General features: G+C 36.9%; 4 protein-coding genes across 4 annotated transcripts; 2 read left to right on the top strand and 2 right to left on the bottom strand.

Annotated features, from left to right (window-relative positions):
- Nucleotides 1–3,952: 3,952 nt before the first annotated feature.
- LOC147490750 (putative ripening-related protein 1) lies at nucleotides 3,953–4,749 on the bottom strand. Its single transcript, XM_086565679.1, has one exon. It carries the CDS (start codon nucleotides 4,687–4,689, stop codon nucleotides 4,096–4,098), a length of 594 nt encoding a protein of 197 aa, XP_086421805.1. The 5' UTR covers nucleotides 4,690–4,749; the 3' UTR covers nucleotides 3,953–4,095.
- Nucleotides 4,750–6,522: 1,773 nt separating this feature from the next.
- Nucleotides 6,523–8,060, top strand: PSAN (photosystem I reaction center subunit PSI-N, chloroplast, putative / PSI-N, putative (PSAN)). The gene is made up of 3 exons (XM_086566255.1): nucleotides 6,523–7,116; nucleotides 7,658–7,783; nucleotides 7,880–8,060. The coding sequence occupies exons 1-3, from the start codon at nucleotides 6,829–6,831 to the stop codon at nucleotides 7,967–7,969; spliced, it is 504 nt and encodes a 167-aa protein (XP_086422381.1). The 5' UTR covers nucleotides 6,523–6,828; the 3' UTR covers nucleotides 7,970–8,060.
- Nucleotides 8,061–9,327: 1,267 nt separating this feature from the next.
- ARP7 (actin-related protein 7) lies at nucleotides 9,328–13,010 on the top strand. The gene is made up of 8 exons (XM_086567023.1): nucleotides 9,328–9,407; nucleotides 9,622–9,707; nucleotides 9,787–9,999; nucleotides 10,643–10,784; nucleotides 11,104–11,348; nucleotides 11,882–12,065; nucleotides 12,308–12,375; nucleotides 12,702–13,010. The coding sequence occupies exons 2-8, from the start codon at nucleotides 9,624–9,626 to the stop codon at nucleotides 12,852–12,854; spliced, it is 1,089 nt and encodes a 362-aa protein (XP_086423149.1). The 5' UTR covers nucleotides 9,328–9,407; nucleotides 9,622–9,623; the 3' UTR covers nucleotides 12,855–13,010.
- Nucleotides 13,011–14,350: 1,340 nt separating this feature from the next.
- LOC147490753 (basic blue protein-like) lies at nucleotides 14,351–15,748 on the bottom strand. Its single transcript, XM_086566599.1, has 2 exons — nucleotides 15,369–15,748; nucleotides 14,351–14,683 (listed from the first exon to the last, which is right to left on the bottom strand). Exons 1-2 carry the CDS (start codon nucleotides 15,691–15,693, stop codon nucleotides 14,484–14,486), a joined length of 525 nt encoding a protein of 174 aa, XP_086422725.1. The 5' UTR covers nucleotides 15,694–15,748; the 3' UTR covers nucleotides 14,351–14,483.
- Between the last annotated feature and the right edge of the window lie 3,606 nt (nucleotides 15,749–19,354).

A 19,354-nucleotide genomic window follows, 5' to 3' on the forward strand; every position in this document is an offset into this window, starting at 1 on the left:
TTTACGAATCACTAATTTTTTAGCAATTTTTTTTTATTTGATCAAATATATAAGAATTGGAAATACTCTCAAACTCTCCAAATATAAGAATTATAAATACACTTAAACTCTTCAAAGAGGTTCATGTAGGTGGGACTATTAGAAAATACTATCTTTCATATTAGAGTGCCACAGGATAGAGAAAAGGCTAACTCTCATATTAGAGTGCCACATAGGAGAGAGAAAATCCTCCTTTAAAGGTCTCTGCTTTAGTATATAGATAGTAGATTTAAGGACAAAAGAAAAAGGCCCCGTGAAGCTCTTAAAAACCCACTATAGTATTATAAACCCAGACAAAAGCCCAAATTTTCAGACTTTGCATTGAGCCCTTTGAAATAAAAGGCCGACCTTGGTGAAAGGGGCGTATTCAATTATGAATAGGAGTAGCTTATGAACTTGCGTGTCTTTGTAATTTTGATTGGAAATGAATCTCACTGGATTCTGTTTGTAATCATCCCAGTGACAGTGTAATCTTTTTGCGGAATCAATCCGTTCTATATTCTGGATGGCAATGCTATTTTTCCAAGGGAGGACAGTGCGACGATAATTAATTTGGAGATTGGTAATTGGATTTATGACGTGATCGGTGTACTAATTCCCAGTATGTGAGGGAAACAAGACATATTTCGTAGGTGTGTTAGAATTGAAGGAAAAGTTACTTTGAGACAAAGTGGTATTCCTAGCTTTTTGTCCTAGAGTAATTTGGATAACTATTACTAGGTCTATTAAGTACTACTAAGAGCATTCCCAATGCAGATGAATATCAAGGGGATGTAATAATATTCATCTCCAAATGGTCAAAAACATTTGTCCAATGCAAAGGTGAATATCAAGATGACTATTTTCCCAAGTCAAAACGAGAGTGAAATCTTCAACCGAGATAGTAGCTGAGTTGTGAATTTCGGACGGGATGTTGGATTCCATCACGTGTTTTTTTTTTAAAAAAAATTGATTTTTTTTCCGGACGGAATGTTTCATTCCAACCGAAAAAAAAGTCGAAAAAACACGTGAGACGGAATGATGGAATGAATTCTAGCTTATATTCCTAGTCTTTTTCACGGCTCTCAAAACCCATTCCGTCTCGCGTGTTTTTTTGACTTTTTTTTTAAATTTCAGATGGGATGTTTCATCAAGTCTGGCGCGTTTTTTCGATTTTTACATTTAGACGAAATTCAATATCCCGTTCGAGATTAATATTCACATTTGCATTTGGCAGCCTCACTTTGCTTTTCACCAAAACGGTGGAAAAGAGGGAAAATTGAGCCTACGTAGAGGTGAATAACATTGACATGCATTGGGAATGCTCTAAGGGTTGCAGTTACCCCTCTAGCTTTGTAGTCCTTGTGATTGTTTACTTTATTATATGTTATACCGATAAAAGAAATAATGGCGATAGAAATGTTGACACATTTGTATTACGTAATGTACGTACTACTTTTCATAATCAAAACATTGTTATTATACACAAGCGAGTATATACACAAAGATACATATGTTTACAATTGAGTGTATTAACTGTTTAACCAGGTGGGAAGAACATGAGCCAAGTCAGCAAGAAGTAGTAGTGGTTGAGAGAAATGGATCAGAGTAGGATTATTGAAATATCTACTCAGGTAAACCATGTTATGCAAGATGTGGTTTTGGGAAACAATATGCCTGGTAAGGAAAGGGGGGTTAGTGCTATGGGGCCTAGTGAAGAGAGTGAAACTCTTTAGGTCGATAGTGCAGTTAATGTTCAAGTTTTGGAACCAAACTTCATGGTTCAAACCACTGACGAGATTGCAATGGCAGAAATAATTGGTCCCCTATCTATAGGGCAAGCTATAGCGGTTTCTCATAAAATACAAAATATGGAGATAGTTGAGTATGTAAACAAAGAACAGAGCTCACGTAATGAAGTGGAAAAACATAATGAAAAACACAATATAACAAATATTCCCGTTAATACTGATCTTGCAAATACTGAAGGGGTTAAGTAGTATTACCACACAATATAACAACCATCCCATCTGAAGTTTAAAAAAAAAAAAGTCGAAAAAACACGTGAGACGGAATGATGGAATGAATTCTAGCTTATATTCCTAGTCTTTTTCACGGCTCTCAAAACCCATTCCGTCTCGCGTGTTTTTTCGACTTTTTTTTTTAAACTTCAGATGGGATGTTTCATTCCGTCTGGTGCGTTTTTTCGATTTTTACATTTAGACGAAATTCAATATCCCGTCCGAGATTAATATTCACATTTGCATTTGGCAGCCTCACCTTGCTTTTCACCAAAACGGTGGAAAAGAAGGAAAATTGAGCCTACGTAGAGGTGAATAACATTGACATGCATTGGAAATGCTCTAAGGGTTGCAGTTACCCCTCTAGCTTTGTAGTCCTTGTGATTGTTTACTTTATTATATGTTATACCGATAAAAGAAATAATGGCGATAGAAATGTTGACACATTTGTATTTCGTAATGTACGTACTACTTTTCATAATCAAAACATTGTTATTATACACAAGCGAGTATATACACAAAGATACATATGTTTACAACCGAAAGTGTATTAAACTGTTTAACCAGTGGGAAGAACATGAGCCAAGTCGCAAGAAGTAGTAGTGGTTGAGAGAAATCGATCAGAGTAGGATTATTGAAATATCTACTCAGGTAAACCATGTTATGCAAGATGTGGTTTTGGGAAACAATATGCCTGGTAAGGAAAGGGGGGTTAGTGCTATGGGGCCTAGTGAAGAGAGTGAAACTCTTTAGGTCGATAGTGCAGTTAATGTTCAAGTTTTGGAACCAAACTTCATGGTTCAAACCACTGACGAGATTGCAATGGCAGAAATAATTGGTCCACTATCTATAGGGCAAGCTATAGTGGTTTCTCATAAAATACAAAATATGGAGATAGTTGAGTATGTAAACAAAGAACAGAGCTCACGTAATGAAGTGGAAAAGCATAACGAAAAACACAATATAACAAATATTCCCGTTAATACTGATCTTGCAAATATTGAAGGGGTTAAGTGGTATTCCACACACACACACACACACACTAGATGAGAAATTATGAATTAGGGTCCCCCCCCCCCCCAAATGTGTCTGTGGAGAGACCCTAATTTCTCACCTAGTGTGTGTGTGTGTGTGTGTGAAGTGGGTGGGTAATACTAGTTAACCCATATTGAAGTGGATGTTGCTTCCAATTCAATCAGGTGGATGATGCTACAAATGTTTTCTAGTTGATTGGTGAGTAGGATTGTGCTCCCATTGAACAAAAGACGAGATATAAAATACAACCTATCTCTCCACCTGGTACAAGGTCTAGAGTTCAAAAGGAATCTCAACCTGAGGAATGGACTACAGTTAGGTCAAAGAGAGCTAACAAAGAACCTTCTCCAAGTGTGGTCAGGGGACGCTTAGCTGGTGAAATTAGTCCTACCTTAGTTATGATTAAGCAAACTTCCAAGGCAAGATATAAAAGTAATAACCTTGATGGATACATCAAGGAAATTTCAGATGATGCTCTTGGTCTAACATATGCTTGCTGTGAATGTGAGACCTTTTTCTACAATTTTGAGAATGCGCAGAAACATCTAAGGAATGATATTTATCCGGTCTTAAGGGATAAATGTTTGTTTGGTGGCAGGCGTTAGATGTTTCTATGTAGTTATTTCTGTGTGTGTACCCGAATTGACTATGTTCATGAGTTTTTTCATGATTGTTAAGGCTTAGAGCCTAGTGTTGTTGTACTGATAATTCTCCCTCTAACGATCATACTCTTAGGGAATGTAACTCTTTGAAGTTTTATCAACATGCCGGTAGGGGTTTGCCTCAACCCCATCACCTTAAAAAAAAAAAAAAAAAAAAAAAAAAAAAAAAAAAAAAAAAAAAAAAAAAAAAAAAAAAACTGTTTAACCAGGTACATGTTTGAGAATTTGATCGACCTTAGCTTATTGTTCATTATTTTGCGCTTTATGTGGCGTAAACTACTCGAACCAGCCTTGTATCTACTGAGGATCTAGGTGCATCATAGTATCAAATTCTGAAGTAAACAAACTTTTGTGACAAATTAAACTTGTAATGTATCATTTGCGGCATCAGACCAAACAACATTCAACTCACCCCAATCACCCTGTTTCACACCCAAGGCTTTCCACACTGCTTTTGAGCCATCAACAATATTGTGTGGACATGGAGGTTGATAGTCATGTTCAGAGTCACACCCTTCTGTAGAATCGCACTCATCAACCACCATAGCATTCACACTCTTTCCATTCGCTCTTATAGTTACATTTTTAAAGCATCTTGATCCTTTATTATACCACCCTGTTGATAGTGCTACAATTGGTATGTCGTCAGAGTGATAGCTATTATCACATTCAGATGGACCGCCACCATCTCTGCCTCTCTCAAAGCTGTTTAATGTTAAGCGTGCGCTGGTGCTGTTAGACACAGTTGGAGAACATTTGTAGACTGTGTATAGTTTTCCTTCTACACAACATTCTGAGTCATTGACAGTGTTGCATTTTCCCGGTGGGGGTTTTTTCCCTCTCACTTTGCCACTCGGGTTGCAAGGCAGTGAAGGCACGGCTTCTATATTTATGGAAAATGCAACAAGAAGCACAAGTGTTAGTAACATACATAACTTTGAATTAGCAACCATTTTCCTCTCTTTCTGAGTACTCTTTTTCTCTCTGTTTCTTTCTGTGGCGAGAATGAGTGTGTGCGCTATGGTGATTATATAGAAGTCAGTTCAAGTTCACAAATGCCGGACTTTGGGCAGGAGATGATTCTTAAGTAGCTCATTCCTTATAAGAATCACATACAAGCTGTAGTATATTGGCGGCTACTGTTTCTTGGTGATTATATTCGTTAGTCATATTTATGGTCGCATTAGTACCTTCGGCCAATGCCTTCGTCACCTACAGGCCACAGCAGCTCGTTTGGATTACACCACAACCAAAAGGGTGAGTTCATATTTTAGTGTTCTTGTCTGCTATCTCCTTGAATCCGAGGTTATTGGGAAATGCTGGCCCAGTGGCTCGCCTAAACAGGAATGGGCCATGGGGGCATGGGCTCTTAGACCTCGGGACTATGGCCGGCAAGGTTATATTGCATTGGAGGTTACATTTTTACGAAGTACCGTCATAGTAAACACCATGCCTAATTTGAGATATGACACGTAGATTAGTAATTGTCATTGCGGTTTATGAGTATGATAGTTTTGGCATATGATTGCAACAGTATTTCCAGTGTAAATTAATTGTTTGTAGCTTGTATCCTTTACAATGAACCCTCTCAATGATACCGAATTAGCTTATTCAGAACCAGCAGCTATAGATGACATTGAGGTGCAAGGATATATGGATCTTAGCTGCTGTATTATCTACGAGGTCTCTATCTTAAGAGCTGTTTATGTTTTGTCTATAATAACAGCCATGGATCTTTCAAGTGTCCTCATCTCAGAAAATTAATACTACTGCAAAGGTTGTGTAAATTCCAAGTCTAATGACGGCACCTAACTGATGTGAGACTAAATTAACCCTTTTTTGTTCTCGACGAATAGACCCTTTCACTACAAGAAAACTCTGAATTTTCTGGCCATGCGCTTTTCATCTCCAGCACTCTTGCCAAACAAACTAAATGTATCGAGCAAGTGAGCAACGCAAATGCATTGTATCTTATTGTATATTTGTATAGAAACAGAAAATTGTTCTTAATTTTGTGCCTCGTAGTCATTCCCATATATACAAGTTTTCTTTATTCATATGAAAGATTTTCTTAGCTAAATGTAATTTTTAGCTCCCAGCATGAGGTGAGGACTGGGGACCTAAACCACGGGTGCTAGAACAGGCCAAGCTGCTTTAGAAACCTTCATTAAGGTGCACAAGGATTCCAACTAGTTTTCTTGATGAAAAGAGAGTTTGAAAGAGCGGAGGGGGGCAATAAAATAAAATCTGCACAACACATGGTTTAAACTTGTAATAAAGAGAAAGAGGTTATCGGCCACTGCATAGAATTGGAAGATAAGAGATCTGAATATCTGATATTGTGGGATTTGTGGCCTTCATTGACAAGCATAGAATACTCCCCAAGAAACTTCTGTTTGAGTGCATCATAACAAAATGGATTTGGTTCAAGACTCTAGACAATATATTTAGGATCAGATTAGGAAATCATTTTCACAAATAGTATAATTTGTTACTGGTTTTTTATCAACCAAGTCCACATCATCATCCAAATAATTTATGAAGAAAAATTTGTTGATTGGTCTCATGGTATGTACAAAAAGAAGAAAGACGCCGCCACACCATGGTGGCCCAAGGTAGACTAGAAGTCGAGGCTTAATAGTCATTGGGCCGAGCTTTAGTTCAGCCTTTTGTATTGTTTTCTTTTTCTTTGTCCACTGGACTGACCTATAGTAGTTTAGCCTTCAAGTAATTGGACGAAGCCTAAGTTTTGCCTTAACACTCACTGACTCGCTCGATGTCTCAATGCCACACACATTTCTGTGTGTTCATAGTTCCAAATTTCCAATTGGTATTGGTGAACCACATAATTTTGTTGTGGGGGCATACTGGCATAGGAAAGAATTTGCTTCCAATAAGCGTGAGGCAATCTCACCTTATCCACACTCCCACCACAACATTTTGTTCACTCATCATCCACATTCTGCCACATCATCAACAGATTCAAAAATACTAAAACCGAACTCAATACTCAATACAACCATACCTCTTTAGTCCATTTTCTGTTTACATTTTCTCCTTAATTTTTCTTTTCAGCTGATTAGATATAGGCAATGGCGGCTGTGAATTCTAGTGTATTGGCTTGCAACTATGCAATCACAGGAGCATCAGATTTAAGTTTCAAACATGCATCTACGGCATCAGTTGCATTGCCAGTTGGAACTAAATTGCCAATGATCAAGGCCCAACAGGCTAGAGTTTCAGAAGGGAAAGGTAGTGATGACGGAAGAAGAGCTGCACTTCTTGGATTGGCAGCTGTTCTTATCGCTTCTACCGTGTCTACCTCCTCTGCCAATGCCGGCGTCATTGATGAGTATCTTGAGAAAAGCAAAGCCAACAAGGTTTGTAGTTTTCATAATATTTTTTTTGTGCGGAATGCTTCATCTATCTACAAAAGAAATTTCGAGGACTCACAGGTCCATTTAGAATAACTTCACTGATGTTGAATAGTTTCAATAGCGTTCATATATAACAACTGCTTTGTAGATATTAGACAAAATGGCTTTGTAAATTCCTTTTGTCAGAGTACATACATGTAACAAAGTCGTATGTATATATTCCATGTGAATTTTTCTTAGGTGAACTGGAAATCATCCTTAAAGCAAGGAATATTTAACTAGAAAAGAAGTATTCTGTTAAATCTTCGTGAAGTCCATTGGCAATTTGGCATGTCTTGTTGCATTTTAAATTCAGGCTACACCCACGTTAATATTTATTTCGAAGAAGTGAATTGAAACATTGATTTCTAAGCATCAATTCTTTTAGTACTTGTTAAATTTTTAAGTATGAGAAACTAATAAGTGATCGGAATTCTTGTTTAGGGATGTTTACAATCTGATAGTTCCTAAATGCTAATTAGCAAACATGATATGTTCTTTATAGGAATTGAATGACAAAAAGAGGTTGGCCACAAGTGGAGCTAACTTCGCACGGGCATACACAGTTCAGTTTGGCACATGCAAGTTCCCTGAGAACTTCACCGGCTGCCAAGATCTCGCCAAACAAAAGGTTTGTCAGCTCAAATAAACTTATGTACCGTTATTGTTGTTGATTATTTAATTTGCTCAAGTTTGTTTAATTTCTTGTTTGGCTTGGGTGATGCAGAAAGTTCCATTCATCAGTGAGGACTTGGCTTTGGAATGTGAAGGGAAGGATAAATTCAAGTGTGGTTCTAATGTTTTCTGGAAATGGTGAACAGTTTAAGAGGAAATTTACCTTTTGTATTTCCGAATTGTATCTAATGAACTCATTATATTTTCCTTTACATAGCTAAATTTTGTTGTAATTGTCTTTCAAGACTGTATAACTCACCGAGTCATTGATCTCTTCATCAAAGTAGCTAATGAGTTAGATATAGGTGCTTATAAACAATAGATCATCAATGAACTGAAGTAGCTATATCCAGGCATCCAGCTATGATTGGAAGGACATTATTCATGTTGCAAGTGAAAATTTCACGGTGCACCCCAGTACTCATTCTTGAGGAAATCAAAAGTGCATCCAAGCAACACGGATTTAGGCTGGAAGTAAATCTTACAAAAGTTAATCCATACAAATAAAAATAGCGACAATGGAAGCAGCGCTTGTCACTTTTCGTGCTATTCAAAAGGGACTCGCCGCACAATTTGGGACTTGCATCGCAATCTATGACTCGCGTCACAGTTTTGAGAAACTACGTAGTAACTAGCGAGTAACACACACTTCAAAAGTTCTTTATTTGCAACTAACGCATAGCAAAATGCAAATCAACGCAGGCCTGTAATTCCAAACAGAGCCGTTACTTGCAGTTAATTTGTTGTGAAATCCAATTGTAGAACTACTACAGGCCTGCTTTGATGCATTTATTGATCAGGGCTAGTTTTTACAAGGATTGCGGCTAGTAACTAGCAAATATTGATTGTGTTATTTCGCTGGCATGTTTCCAGGCTAAAACATTATCTTGAAACAAAATAAAAACTTACACCATTTCTAGGCGGTGGTAGTATACTCTTTAAATTTGAAGAAAATGTTTCGAGAAACTGGTCGCAAATTTTGACCAATTCTAACTGGTCGCAAATATCGACCGCAAATGCGATTATAGACCATACCATGCGCGCCCAGTACTATTGTCGCGCGACATTACCACTGTCGCCCCCAAGTTGAAAAAAAAAAACTCGCGCGACATTTCCACTGTCGCGCCAAATGGAAAAAGTAAAAAAAAAAATAACTCGCACGACATTAATAATGGCGCACGACAGTACCACTGGCGCGTGGTGCTAGTCAAAGTCAAAAAAAAATTGGGGCGACATTTGTAATGGCGCGCGACATTACCAATGTCACTCCGCATCCGTATCCAAATTGACAAATTTGCGAACAAGAATGTGAACGAACATATTATACGACCGAATTTACTATCACCTAAAGTTGGAATTCCGGAAAATTATGAATTATTTCTTCAAATTTCAAGATTTTGACAGGTGATACTACCACCTAGAGATGCTCTTATATGCCAAATGTCACCAGAAAATTTCAAAACTTATCGGCACATTTGATATATATATATATTCCAAATATGCCAATTCGACTTTCAAAACAGTTTTCGCTCTTCAGTCAGAGTTGAGTCTACCTCTCAAAATCCCTCTCTCTTTCTAAGGTAAACGATATTCTCTTACCATTTATTTACTTGTTTAATTAAAGGGTTTAAGGTACAAGATTATTTACATCTTTACTACCTTAAACCCTAAAACCCCATCAGTTTTTTTTTTTTTTTTTTAAAAAAAACTGCACTAATAATAAAACCCCACCATTTGTATCTTTATTATTTGCGATGGAAGCAGTGGTAATTGATGCTGGTATTATTATTGTAGTAATGGCAATGGAAGCAGTGGTAATTGATGCGGGTTCGAGGCTTCTCAAAGCAGGCTTCGCTGTTCCTGATCAAGCTCCCACAATGGTAATGCAACTATTTTTTATAATGCCCGCCATTTTTTATTCGGTATAGTGGTTTATTATATTTGGTAAATGTGGTTTAGATTATCCCTACGCAAATGCAACGGACGCTGGAAGACGGGTTGTCTGATAATACTTCAGTGGAAGAGATATTTGTTGATCCAGTTGTAAGGGGTTTTATTAAAGATTGGGATGCTATGGAAGACTTGTTGAGTCATGTGTTGTATACTGGTCTTGGATGGGAGATTGGTAATGAAGGACAAATTCTATTCACAGACCCACTTTCAACTCCCAAGGTTAACAGAATCTTTTACTTGTATTCATTGAAAAGCATGATTTTTAGGTCTTTTAGATATGTATGTTGTGATTGTTCTGTTCTGTTGTAAGTTTTGTTAAATGAAGATGACCTAATGACTGTGACTCAATAAGACGGGTTTGAGTTTTTATGAGATATGATTATACATAAGATTCTATTAGAAGTCCTTGGGGCGTTTTAATAGTTTGGTAAAATATGGTTGTAATAGAAGGCGAACTCTTATTTCTATCAACTCACTATAGCTAGCTGCTCATCTACTTTTAGGAGTGTTATGTTCTTGCTGTAGTTAGGCACTCTATTTTGAGGTCTAGTTTTACATTGTCCTGTATTCACGAATTGTCTTCTACGCTACAACACTATAATTAGAATGGACATGGTCGGCATGACTGCTGGGGGATGGATAACTAGTTCCTGATCACCTGGGCCAAGTGGAAGGCATGAGGGTAGGAGTGCTGTGTGTGGTAGATTAAAAGAGGGTAATTAAACCTTTGGGAGTAAATCTTTACCCAACATTTAACCCTATTTCAAAATTGTTTGCTGCAAGTTAATTTCACCAAGATGATATCTTTAGATTTTGCTACATGAAAGGCTTACTCGTTTTTTTCTCTTAATTGGTCTCACAGGCAGTAAGAGAACGTTTGGTACAATTGATGTTCGAAACATTTAATGTCTCGGGCTTCTATGCTTCTGAACAAGCAGTACTGTCTCTTTATGCAGTAGGACGCATCTCAGGCTGCACGGTTGACATCGGGCATGGAAAGATAGGTATTGATTCCTACATACAGTATTTCTGGTTTTGAGTCCCCCATATTCGCTCAACAGTTACCTCTGGTTTAGAATGTTTAAAGGTATTGAATGGACAGCATGGAACTTTTTTTAACTTCTGATGACTGTCTATTTAAGTTTCTAGGCTATTTGGTTTGTCTGGTGCAGTAGTTACCGCTAGGTGTTTCAGAGGGTCAACTTAAAAAAAATAAATTTATCGCCTACCAAAGTGCTTAACTAGGCATGGACTTTAATGTTAAGTATCTTCATCTAGGTGAAATGTTAGCTAAACATTAGATGCTTCATTATCTTGTACCAGATATTGCACCAGTATATGAAGGTGCAGTTCAGCACATTGCCTCAAAGAGATTTGAAATAGGAGGTATTGACTTGACTAACTTACTAGCTCGGGAGCTCCAAAGTTCTAATCCACTTGCAAATCTCTCCACCTCTGATGTTGAGATATTAAAAGAGCAATATGCATGCTGTGCTGAAGATCCAGCTGATTTTGAGGAGACCATATCATCATGTCAAACAGAGCAACATACACTTCCAGATGGACAGGTTTTTTCTTCTATTGCAATTTTAGGTTTTGTATTGTGATTTAGAAACTTCAGTATATTGGAGTAGGCTAATGCTAGTGATGATTGTCATTGTTGTTTGGGAATCACTTGGTAGCGGCGCCTATTGTGGACCCTCCAGCATTTGAGCCAGACAGGGTTTAGTAGAGTTTTTAATCATATCTGGGAAGTGCACCTGCACCTTTCTTCTCTTCCCTCTTAGCCACGAAGTTTCCTTAATCTGTTACAGTAATCATCATTCATCTTGTATTCTATTGGATATCTGAAGAGAGATATAGAATATGCTATGGATAAGAAATTGATAGCTGAATAATGGGATAGAAATATAGAATGTTTATGTTGATCTGGCGTAGAAGATCACTTAGGTTAGGATCCATATCAATGCTATTTATTCTTAGACTGTACATCGTCTCACTTAACTTACTTGATATTAGTCATTGGATTTACTGCTTACCTTGTGTTGAGTTTTCTCTTTGAGCATGCAGCATGCTTAATGTTGTGTGTTGCATTGTTCAGGTTATAACCATTGGGAGAGAAAGGTATGTTGTTGGCGAGGCTTTATTCCAGCCATCTATATTGGGGTTGGAAGAGCATGGGATTGTTGAGCAGCTTGTACGAAGTATCTCAAGTGTGTCATCTGAGAACCACCGACAGCTATTGGAAAACACAGTGCTTTGTGGTGGTACAGCATCCATGATCGGTATGTCTCCTGTCAGAAGCTTGATTGATATTTTCTATTTGATGGAGCATTGACATGGTTTGGCCAATGTCCATGCATTTTGATATCAACCACTGTCCATATCAAAATTCTGAAATCTATAGAATGGATGCTTAGTAATAAGATTCAAGTGGAACAATATGATCTAGAAAATTTTGATGGGTTTACTTAAACAGGTCACGGAAGTTTAGCTGCTGACTCCAATTTATTGGGTTGCTGTGTAGGTTTTGAAGAAAGGTTTCAGAAAGAATCGAATCTGTGCTCATCTTCCATCCGACCTTGTCTTGTTAAGGTATCTGATTTAGTCTTCAGGAAATGATATTAGTACTGTTTAAACTAAACTGAACCCGTTTCCTATCTATCCAGTTGATAGTCAGCTCAGAATTGGTCCATTAGAAAACTGTAACATCAACTACCGAGACCTGTTGCAACGAATACATGTTTCCCTGCATTTGATTTCACTATTAAAGAGTACTGATGTAGAATCTTGATCATAAGTTATCTCTTGTTCAGAAGAGAAATGCATTTGATACATTTGGAAACAAAGAATAGTTTTTTTTTTTTTTTTTTTTTTTTTTTTTTTTTCATTTTTGTGCTCTGGATTATATCTTGTTGCAGGCTCCAGAGTATATGCCAGAGAATATGACAAAGAACTCAGCATGGATGGGAGGTGCCATACTTGCCAAGGTGGTCTTCCCACAAAACCAGCACGTGACTAAAGCAGACTATGACGAAACAGGACCATCAATTGTTCACAGGAAGTGCTTCTGAAAGATGGTCTTTATAGCTTATTCATGCCTTTTACTTGTCATATATCTGATGGCTTCAAACAAACCAATTTAGGCTTTTGGATGTGGAGGATCGTACATGCCTCCAACTTGTACTGTAACCAAACTTCTATATGAAAAATTGCCACAGTTCATGTAATCTTTTTGTACTTTGGTGTTGTATAACTGTTTATTTCTGTGAAATTCATGGCGAACTGATAAAGCATAGTGTGTGTTTCAAATCATGCATAGATTGCAAAAGTGAACCAGTATAAGGTCCTAGTATCATCCATTTAGAAGAATGTAGGAACATGGCGTACTTTGACACTGTCTAATATGAGCATACTTTGAATCTTTGGTTCAAACCTTGTCGAAGCGTCGGACGCTATTTCTTTTTCCTTTTACTGTTGAAATTCACATTAGGAAGCATAGCAGACCTATAGTCCTATATCCACTAACATTTGGTTGAATAAAAGTAAAGGAAAAGGAAGAAAATAGAACTCATCTTCCATCAGTTCCATGGAACCCAAAAATTCCAATAAGGAGAATGAATATAACACGCAATTGGTTTTAAAAGTGGTGCAGTTACCAGTCCATGGGAAGTTTCTGATTAAGAAAACAATGGTGGTCTGGATAGGCTCCTAGGCCTATAACCAACCAATCAACCATACATCATCCTTGAGACCTTGATACACGTCACAAGGTAAAGATACTACAACGTATCAGATCCCACGATTCAAGGGAAATCAGATGTTGACTAATATACTCACATGGGTTATGAATTAGAAGTTCTTATGATAGAGGGGGGTTTGTGAAAACTATCACCTAGTTGGGTCCAAAAGCACTGTGCAATGCAGGGTGATAAACTCGGTGATAGTTTTTCCCAGTTCAAAACAAAGTGAAATCTTCCACTGAGTTTTTCACTGACTTGTTAACTTCGGACGGGATGTTGGATTCCCTCTCGTGTGTTTTTTTTTTTTTAAAAATGGGTTTTTTTTTCGGACGGGATGTTAGATTCCGTCTTGCATGATTTTTCGATTTTTTTTTCGGTTTTTTTTAAATTTCAGACGGGATGTTTCATTCCGTCCGGAGTGTTTTTTCAATTTTTACGTCCAGACGGAATCCAACATCCCGTCCGAGATATTTTTTTTATCACCAGATTGATTGACGGAACAGCCTTCACCTTGTTTTTCACCGGGTTAGTGAAAAGAGGGTGAATAAGTGATGAGGTGGCGGTGATAAAGAGGGGGAAAACTATCACCTGCATTGCAAATGCTCTTATATGTGCTCTTGCATAGTCGTATATACTCGGCACAACATTGAAGTCGCATAAAGAAAATGTAAGATTACATTATTGCCGCGTAGTATTTTATAACAGTAGCCGTTGAATTATATCTAGTTTCTTCATTTTTCTCTTTTCACTGTTGAGGTGTGGATAGCCACATTTTACCAGAAGTTTTTCTTTCACAGGTGATACGAAAGTGCAGTACCATGGAAAAATGATAGAAGCTCTAATTTATTTACTTTATAGTCACTCCTGTTACATCAGTCTCATTCTATGAAAACTCAGGGTGCTTGTTCCAGTAGTAATAATAACTAATAGAGCTATATAAAGTACAGCTTGAAACTTCACTCATATTGCATTAACAGTGATCTTCATCCCAGACTCACAGTGCCCAGTATAATTGCAGATAAAAGAGTTGAGACCCTTTGCCAATCTGATCCGATCAGTCCCACTCTTAAGCACTTTTGCACCCCTTGGAGTCCGGCATGTGTTGTAGCTCCTCGGGTCAACGACAACCACGTTATGGAATGAAGGGTTGTACTTGAAAACTACACCATGAACACACGCTTTAGCATGTATGTGAATTTTAATCTAAATGAGTCAAGACACACAAAAGAGCATTTTCAGAATGCAGTTCCCCCTAATTACGTTTGATTTCATCTTATTATAATAATAATATTAAAGTGCTAAAAAACAAAAAACAAAAATGTTTTTATGTGAATATGGTCAATACCTATCCATTTTCATTTATATTTTTTCAGATATGCTTTTCATTTTTCTATTTAGCTAAAACACTTTTGCCCAGTACTTATAGTATGGCAGTTGTGGCTCGCTCTTGTTTACTATTTAATTTTTCACAATAAGGCCCTAAGTCTATCAACGCTAGCTCCACTGGGTAATCGAACAATGCAAGGTGCCAGTACTGGCTACTGGGAGACTTGGCATAAGGCTCATCAGTTGTGATTGAGCACTTGGTTGTAAGAATCCGGAATCTCAATGCATATACTCCAATAATGTATTTCAATGAGAGTCAGATCCTCCAGCGCATCACCAATAAAGCCCTCACTACTAAGGTACTACCTAGTGGGCATTGTGGGCAAAATTTCTATTTGGAAGAAATCTATCGAATGACATATTTCACATATTTTGGCAGGGGACAAACATAATGCCGGGTGGTGCTACAAGTTTTGGGAGACTCAGCTGGATCGTTTAGCTACCAAAGATCAAACTTACCAAGTACATCACCAGCCCTGAACGTCTTTCCCGTAGGCCAGCTTACAGTGTTAAAGGTCCAGCCACGAGCATCTCCAACTGTGTAGATTGCTGCATGAGCAATTTCACAATGAACCAGTAGGACTAGTAGTGTGACTGCAATGGTCACAGCATGATTTGCACTGCCTGTTCCCTGCACCATCTTAAGAAAAACAACAACTATAAGTGAAAGATGAAAACTGAAAACTGAGAAACTTGAGGTTTTGTGGTGATGGACTTCAACTGAGGAGATCAACTTATATAGTGGTAGTATGATAACTTTGAAGGGGGTAGGGGCCCTATACATTGAAAATGGAGGAAGCTGAGGGAGTCCAAAGTCATCCCTCAGTGAAGACTTTACTGGAGTAGTGACAGAAAAGAATTAAAGCCCATTAAAATGGGCTAGCCAACAACCCACAGAAGACATTAATTTTGACCATCAAAGTTAGCATAGGTCGCACTAAGCTTTAGTGGAGGAGTGCTATCTGAATCTAACTATATAGAAAGAAAATCGAGTGTACCCTTTACTCCTTTAGGGTATATATTAATCAAGCAACTGTGTATTCACTCCTTGTGACATTTGGCACATATATTGTGTATCGATGTTGGTAGGTGGGATGGCTTTCTTGTGTGTGTTCGTTTGTTTTCTGAAATAATTTCATAATCTACATTTTTAGTTTATCAATGCCTGGGATGCCCATGGCTATTTTGTGCATCCATGGACCATGGTTACTGGTCCTAGACTTTATCTAATTATCTGGGTAAATGGACTCCAAAATAAAGTTCCGGTGACTATACATATTTTAGTTGTAGTTGAATACTTGGATGACAGGAAGGCCGAAGGTACAGTAATATTGGAAGTGCCACAATACTAAGAGCATGGCCAGAAGGTCAGCTGGCGAGAGTGCGAGACCTTTGAAGGTTGGTCCGAGTGACGTAGCTATAGGTTTTCAGTTTGAGCTCATATAAATGAATCGGAAAGGAATAAAATACGAAAAACAAATGTTAGAAAAAGAGAGTGAAGATAATGAATCTGCTTTGATATACATGTGCTGATTTAACGAAAATCAAGTTTGGATTAAGGGGATATATATGGTCTCAAACTCAATCATCTCTAATCTAACGCAATCTATTTTAGGTCCTGTGCCTGACAATTGGATAAGCTTCCATACAACAGCAAGCCTGATTCTAGAGCTTGAGAATAAGTTGAGTGCTGCCAGTGTTCAAGATTCCGAACGGAATGTTGGAATTTCAGAGGATATTTCGATTTTTTTAAAAACCGAAAATACAACATAGGGTCGAAATATTAATTATTTTGAAATTTTATCGAAATCAAAATATAACATAGGTTGAAATATTATCAATTTCGGTTTTTGGATTTGTCGGAATTCTGAGAATTCTGAAATCCCAAACTATGAGTGTTGTACATAGTTCAAGATTTCGAAATTACAGGAATTCCGAGTTTTTCAAAAGCCGGAATTCCATAGGGTATTTGGAGTATATTCCTAGCATATTTTGAAATTCTCAATATTTCAACCCCTCATATATAATTTTAAATTTATTTAAAACCAAAATATTCGACGGAATTCTTAAATTGCGATGCGATGGAAATCACAAACTATGGTGTTTTATCTTAACATCAAAGGAACTTATTGTTGCTACATACTTATACAGTTTCACATGTATAATAAATTGCTCATAACAATCCTAAATAGGAACTGAAAAGTGAAAATCACCAATATCATTAATTTATCAAGAAATTGGTCCAAATCCCATTTTCGGGTGAAAATTACTCTCAGAATCAACGTTTTTTTTTAATCACTCTCAAAGACAATTTTCGGGTGAAAATAACCTGGAAAACCAATTTTCGAATAAAAATAACCCGTAAAGATAAATATCCCAGATTTAAAATAAATATTTTTCAATTTTACCCTTTTTATCGTTTTGGTATGATTGTTTATACCTTACGCTGTTATATGAACAATGACAACGATTGTTCATACCTAAATAGGTGAACATAATTCATACACTATGTTAATGTATGAACAATGATTGTTCCTAGCTCATGTTGAGGTATAAACAACCTCAAATATGTATGAACAGGGGCGGATGCAGGATTCAACAATAGGGGGGGCTACTAACACTAATTCTCACTTTTTTTTTTTTTTTTTTGGAGTGAATAGTTACCACTGTACTTTTGGGTTTTGAGCAAAGTTAGGGGGGGCTACAGCCCGGGTCAGCCAACTCATAGATCCGCCCCTGTGTATGAACAATTAATACTCCAATATGTGTTCTTACTGATTATACATTATGTTAAGGTATAAACTTATGAACAATGATTGTTCATACCCCAAATAGGTATGAACAATGATTGTTCATACCTCCATAAGTGTTCTTACTGACCATACATTATGTTGCATACAATGAGTGTTCATAACTCAAGTTGAGGTGTACAACCCCCCCCCCCCCCCCAAAAAAAGTATGAACAATCAGTATAGGTTTATATATGTACGCACAAAAATCTAAGCAATTGATTTTATAGTCGCCACTAGTTTTATTAAGGAAAAGTTGAGTAAAACATAAGTAAATGACTAGTCCCTCGAACTAGATGATTATTGGGTTCGGGAGTCAATTCAAAATACTGACCATACATTATGTTAAGGTATGAACAATGAGTGTTCATAACTCAGGTTGAGGTATATACCCCTCCCCCCCCCCCCCCCAAATAGGTATGAACAATCAGTATAGTATAGGTTTGTATATGTACGCACAAAAATGTGTACCTAGATCTAAGTAATTGATTTTATAGTCGTCACTAACTTTATTAAAGAAAAGTTGAGTAAAACATATATGAAGGATTAGTCCCTCGAACTAGATGATTATTGGATTTGGGAGTCAAGGTACGATGTGGAAAGGTGTTAGGCACTCCACACTCGTCTGGTGAAACCAGCCTTATTTCTATTGAGGTGTAAAGTTTTGAGATAGGCGAATAAAGAAAACTTGAAATTTAACTACCAAGTTGGATGATCTTCGCTAAATTATTTAAAGACTAATAACTATATGTTATGATAAAACTAAAAAATGATCTTAATTAACATACAATGCTAATTAAAATAAAAGAGAAAAGAAAGATGTCACCTTGTTTAGAATGTTGTTTCATACTTGATTGTCGATTGATGATTCATTGATAATCTTGATTGATTGTTGATGAATGATGATGATGAACTTGATCTTGAATTGATAACCTTGATTTTTGGATTGAAACAAGTGATTTGGGAGAAAAAACAACTTTTAGTGAAAAGAAATTTCTACTCAAAATCGAAAGAGGAGGAAAAAAAAACTAAAGACGAAGAACACAAAGAACTTGATTAGAACAAACTCAAAGTCGAAATTTTACCTTCAACTCAAGATTAAACTAAAGAAACTCTACCCTATAATGATAAACTAGAAAAGAAAAATGAAGAACACTCAAGAAATTAAAGAAGGCTACTAGGCTATTAGCTCTCTGAATAACTAGTTGAAGATTATTAGCTTTGAATAACTAGTTGAAGATGTCTTTTGGTGGGCGAATGAGACCCCTATTTATAGTGTTTAGGCATAGATTTTAATATGGTAATGGAAAATATCAAATGGATGAGTATTTATTAAGAAAAATCCAATGGCTTAATATATTTCTGAATGCACCTCCCTCAAATAAAGCAAATTTAGCCTTTGATTCAAGAGGTGGGATAAAGGGTGAAATCTTGACCGGTGATTTTTAGGTTTTTGTAGATAGATTAGGTCAAAAAACAAACCTTGAACGTCCACAATATGCCCACAATCTAGAGTTTCCAAATATGGCTCTGAAATGGCATATTCTCTGGAATATTCTTGATTTTATGGATCAAATCAAATAAAACAATTATGGAAGGTTTTTTAGGGTTTTGAAGGCTTGAAAATAGGCTAAAAACCCTAATGAAAAGGTCATG

This window comes from Coptis chinensis, chromosome 6 (assembly GCF_015680905.1).
Source record: "Coptis chinensis isolate HL-2020 chromosome 6, ASM1568090v1, whole genome shotgun sequence".
Classification (NCBI taxonomy): Eukaryota; Viridiplantae; Streptophyta; class Magnoliopsida; order Ranunculales; family Ranunculaceae; genus Coptis; species Coptis chinensis.